Below are 2,184 nucleotides of genomic sequence, written 5' to 3'. Positions count from 1 at the left end.
ATGAGGGCACCATGGTGATGGAATTCCAAACTGACCTATAGAAGGCCCTGGCTGGGCTGAGCATTTTGTCTGTTACAGCCCAGGAAGCGTTACAGTGACCTGAGGTTTTAGACACGTTTGAACTGATATTTGGTTTCCAATTGGAATATTCCTTTTGGATTTTGATTTCTGGACTTGGATTGATTGTATTGGATTTGGAACTCGGACTGTGACTCGGATTTGATTTTTGGATTCTGATTTGGTTTGGGCGCTTTGGATTTAGTTAGATCAGATTTTGAACATCATCAAGTCACCATGTCTGGTTACTTTGACATAACCAGTAAGTGGAAACTGGGCACTGTGGGAAACTATCTGTTCATTTGCACCCTGGGCACAGGGGGCTTTGCCACGGTAAAGCTGGCCCGGCATGTGCCAACGGGCATGCTCGTCGCCGTAAAAATTTTAAGCATAAAGTCTTTTAACCCTAAAGTCTTCCGGGAGGTTGAGTTGCTTAAATCTTTAAACCATCCAAATGTGGTAAAGCTGGTGGAGGTGATTGTCACGGACTCCACACTCTTCATTGTTATGGAGTTTGTCAGCGGCGGTGACCTCTCCAACTACTTACCGAGCAACCGCCCGAGCACCGAGTCGGAAGCACGACACATTTTCAGGCAGCTCATTTCGGCAGTACAGTACTGCCACCGGCTGGGTATCGTCCACAGGGACCTAAAGCTGGAGAACGTCCTGGTCGATGCGCACAGAAACATCAAAGTCACAGACTTTGGTTTAGGGAGGAAGGTGGAAAAGGACGAACTGAAAACATACTGTGGGACCGAATGGTTTATGGCGCCCGAGATGCTGCAGTGCCGAACTTATGAGGGCCGGAAGGTGGACATCTGGGGCCTCGGTGTAATTCTATTTCAGATGGTGACAGGAGAGCTGCCATTTAAGAACCGGGACTTAACTAAAGTGAAAAAGAAAATTATGGCTGGAAAATTTACCATACCAGGTTTTTTGTCAGTGGAATGTCAAGCCTTACTAAAGAAATTAATGGCTCTCAACCCCAGCAAGAGGTCAGCCGCTGACGAAATCCTCAAAGATCCGTGGGTAAATAATGGCCAAAAGGAACACCTAAAGCCATACGTCGACGTGCCCCGGGGGAACCTGGACCCCGAAATTGTAGAACAGATGATCCAGATGGGCTTCCAGCACCGTGATATAGAGAAGGCACTGAGTGAACAGTCATATAATCACATAATGGGGACCTACCTCCTCGTGGAGGCAAGAAACTATATGTGGAAGGAACACAGTGTCCTTTTAAGGCCCTGCCCTCAGACTCGTGACATCATCCTTCCCTCACCTCAGGCTTTGCTGGAGGAGGACTCTGTCAGTACTCCAGGAGGAGGTATGTCCAACCCAGAGTGCCGAGTGAGGGCTCCTCCACCCGGCCCAGCCTCCCGGGCCATCGCTCCTCCACCCGGCCCAGCCTCCCGGGCCATCGCTCCACCACCCGGCCCAGCCTCCCGGGCCAGCTCTCCACCACCCGGCCCAGCCTCCCGGGCCATCGCTCCACCACCTGGCCCTGCCTTCCGGGCCAGCTCTCCACCACCCAGCCCAGCATCCCGGGACATCACTCCACCACCCAGCCCAGTGTCCCAGGCCAGCTTTCCACCATCTGGCCCCGCCTCCCAGGCCAGCTCTCCACCATCCGGCCCAGCCTCCCGGGACATCACTCCACCACCCAGCCCAGTGTCCCAGGCCAGCTCTCCACCATCTCGCCCTGCCTCCCAGGCCAGCTCTCCACCACCCAGCCCAGCCTCCCAGGCCAGCGCTCCACCATCTGGCCCAGCCTCCTGGGACATCACTCCACCACCCAGCCCAGTGTCCCAGGCCAGCTCTCCACCATCTGGCCCAGACTCCTGGGCCAGCGCTCCACCATCCAGCCTAGCCTCCTGGTCCAGCACTGCACCATCTGGCCCAGCGTCCCAAGCCATCGCTTTATCATCCGGCCACGAGGCCAGGGCCAGAGTTCCAACTTCCAGCCAAGAGGCCATGATTGCTGCCTGCAGCCCAGCATTCCAGCCTGACCCTGTGAGCTCTCCCACCACACCCAGCAGCAATAACACCAGCTGTGGGAGTAGAACCCAAGAAGGAAACACTGGGCTTCCTGATGGTGGGACCCCAGCCTCTCCTGGCCACCGCCAG

At 55.3% G+C, this 2,184-nt stretch overlaps 1 protein-coding gene across 1 annotated transcript; it reads left to right on the top strand.

Moving 5' to 3' along the window:
- Positions 1–294: 294 nt before the first annotated feature.
- LOC136387134 (serine/threonine-protein kinase MARK2-like) lies at positions 295–2,110 on the top strand (the record flags this gene model as incomplete). Its single annotated transcript, XM_066358190.1, has 1 exon — positions 295–2,110. A coding segment is annotated over exon 1 (1,816 nt), but the record flags the coding sequence as incomplete, so codon positions are not given.
- Positions 2,111–2,184: the final 74 nt, after the last annotated feature.

This window comes from Saccopteryx leptura, unplaced genomic scaffold, assembly GCF_036850995.1.
Source record: "Saccopteryx leptura isolate mSacLep1 unplaced genomic scaffold, mSacLep1_pri_phased_curated manual_scaffold_107, whole genome shotgun sequence".
Lineage (NCBI taxonomy): Eukaryota > Metazoa > Chordata > Mammalia > Chiroptera > Emballonuridae > Saccopteryx > Saccopteryx leptura.
Note: the sequence above shows the minus strand (reverse complement) of the source record. Positions and strands in the feature narration are given on the sequence as shown.